This window comes from Scylla paramamosain, chromosome 23, assembly GCF_035594125.1.
Source record: "Scylla paramamosain isolate STU-SP2022 chromosome 23, ASM3559412v1, whole genome shotgun sequence".
Taxonomy (NCBI): Eukaryota; Metazoa; Arthropoda; class Malacostraca; order Decapoda; family Portunidae; genus Scylla; species Scylla paramamosain.
In genome coordinates this window covers 21,997,016-21,999,515 of record NC_087173.1, presented here as the reverse complement: position 1 = coordinate 21,999,515, position 2,500 = coordinate 21,997,016, and the positions used below count along the sequence as shown (strand labels likewise).

Genomic DNA, 2,500 nt, shown 5'->3' with positions numbered 1-2,500 from the left:
ATAAAATTCTTAATAAAATCGCCATAAATAAATAAAGAAGACTTGTATTGGGTAATTCTTATGCTCATTTTTAATAGCAAGCCAAGCACCACCACTAACAAATATAGAAATTACATAGAAAAAAAATTATGTACAAAAACAAAAGGAAAATGTTACGAATTACATAGAGATGGAATGAAAAAAAATATAAATAGAACTAAGAGGAAGAAGAAGAAGAAGAAGAAGATACAGAGAGAGAGAAAGAATCAAATATACTTATCCACGAAATGAAATGATGCAGGTCTTTAAGGGTGTTTTAATGATTCCAGTGACAGATTAGTAAGATTTCTACATTATTAACAGGAGAAACACTGCAGATAACCTGTACTGTTTTCAAGGGGGTCTATTGGGTAAGTCTTATGCTCATTTTTAATAGCAAGCCAAGCACCGCCACTACCAAATATATAAATTATACAAAAGAAAATTATGTAGAAAAACAAAAGAAAAATGTTACGAATTACATAGAGATGGAATGAAAAATAATATAAATAGAGATAAGAGGAAGAAGAAGAAGAAGAAGAAGATACACTGAGAGAGAAAGAATCAATATACTTATCCACGAAATGAAATGATACAGGTCTTTAAGGGTGTTTTAATGATTCCAGTGACAGATTAGTAAGATTTCTACATTATTAACAGGAGAAACACTGCAGATAACCTGTACTGTTTTCAAGGGGGTCTATTGGGTAAGTCTTATGCTCATTTTTAATAGCAAGCCAAGCACCGCCACTACCAAATATATAACATTATACAAAAGAAAATTATGTAGAAAAACAAAAGAAAAATGTACGAATTACATAGAGATGGAATGAAAAATAATATAAATAGAGATAAGAGGAAGAAGAAGAAGAAGAAGAAGATACAGAGAGAGAGAGAGAGAGAGAGAGAGAGAGAGAGAGAGAGAGAGAGAGAGAGAGAGAGAGAGAGAGAGAGAGAGAGAGAAATATACTTATCCACGAAAACCATATATATATATATATATATATATATATATATATATATATATATATATATATATATATATATATATATATATATATATATATATATATATATATATATATATATATATATTTCTCTTTCCTTTTATTTATTTATTTATTTATTATTTAATTAATTATTTCTCTATCAATACTAACATATCTGTTTTTTCCCCTTACAGAAATCTTATTTGCTGTTACTTTTACCCCACGGTCTGACATAATAAAAAAAAAACAATATTTAGTAACCCATAGTACACAAATAAATAAATAAACAAATATATACAAATATTAAAGGAATGACATGTATCGTTGATATATTTCAATGTATCTCCCCTTCATAAAAATCTCCACACCCTGTTATATTTCTCCTTATTTTGACTTCCCCGGAGACTGCCGCACCACGCCCTTCAGGCCGAGCAAAGGTCAAGGATCAAGCTTCCTTCTTCATGCATTCTTTCCGCCCAAAATAGCCTGTCAATGCGGAATTTTTATCTTTAAAAACAACCGAAAATTTCTTCATTTCTCAGTAGTGTAGATCAATGGCCATGTTCCAAACTGTCGTACGGAGACCAGGGTGACTACAGTAGTGGACTATTTAACTATTCATGGACTGTACTATTGAATTTATGGTGTATAATTGTTCCATTGGGTTAAAGATTGTGATTCCTAGGCGTGTCATTGAGTGAGCTAGCTTTATTTTCTCTATTTTCATACCACACATTATCTCATTCACTCTCTCCCTCTCACTATCTGCCAGACGCAAAATATAGAACAACATTGAAAAAAAAACATATTTTCCCTGCATGATTCAAAACGAAAATAAATTCTAATAAACTAAAACCAAAACCCTATTCAGCCATACATAAGAATACAAGATGGAGCAAATAAGAGAAGAGAAATAAAATAAAAAGCAAGGTAAGAGGGGGAGGGGGAGGAAGAGGGGAATGAATCCCCGGGAAGCAACCCAGCCTCAGTGTTATATTGCAAGTCGAGGAGGGGGGTTGTGTGCAAATCCGCTCCGATGCGAATCTATTTGACCTGTGTCCGTGACCTTGCATGGTGTCCGTGGCGATAAATAGGTGTGTTCTAGTGACCTTAAGGTGCGGAGAGGCGCGAAGGTCGTTATGGATACGGAATTAAGGAAATACTGGCCAGAAAACACCAGACACATGGGAGGTGAGTAGCTGATGATGACTATTGTTGTTGTTCTTACCATTACTACTACTACTACTACTACTGCTACTACCATTATTACTACTACTACTACTACTACTACTACTACTACTACTACTACTACTACTACAACCATCACTAATGCATTTAATTTACTACAAATCTTACTTATTATTCAAAACTCCTTTAATGAAAACATTTCTCCTCCTCCTCCTCCTCCTCTTCCTCTTCCTCCTCCTCCTCCTCCTCCTCCTCCTCCTCCTCCTCCTCCTCCTCCTCCTCCTCTTCCTCCTTCTCCTCCTCCT

The 2,500-nt window shown here is 34.1% G+C and overlaps 2 protein-coding genes across 10 annotated transcripts in view; one reads left to right on the top strand and one right to left on the bottom strand.

The window, feature by feature from the left end:
• LOC135112423 (cadherin-23-like) overlaps nucleotides 1–2,500 on the bottom strand; it is a 103,267-nt gene that overhangs the window by 8,949 nt on the left and 91,818 nt on the right. The window lies entirely within an intron of this gene.
• The window catches only part of LOC135112421 (uncharacterized), a 27,359-nt gene continuing 26,851 nt past the window's right edge, over nucleotides 1,993–2,500 (top strand). For 2 of the 7 annotated variants that reach the window (XM_064026880.1, XM_064026877.1), the window contains exon 1: nucleotides 1,996–2,198. In XM_064026880.1, the coding sequence (XP_063882950.1) occupies nucleotides 2,147–2,198 (52 nt within the window). In that variant the 5' untranslated portion in view covers nucleotides 1,996–2,146. Of the gene's footprint in view, nucleotides 2,199–2,500 lie in introns of all 7 variants that reach the window. The other 5 variants (XM_064026879.1, XR_010274377.1, XR_010274376.1 and 2 more) reach the window with 5 other exon arrangements.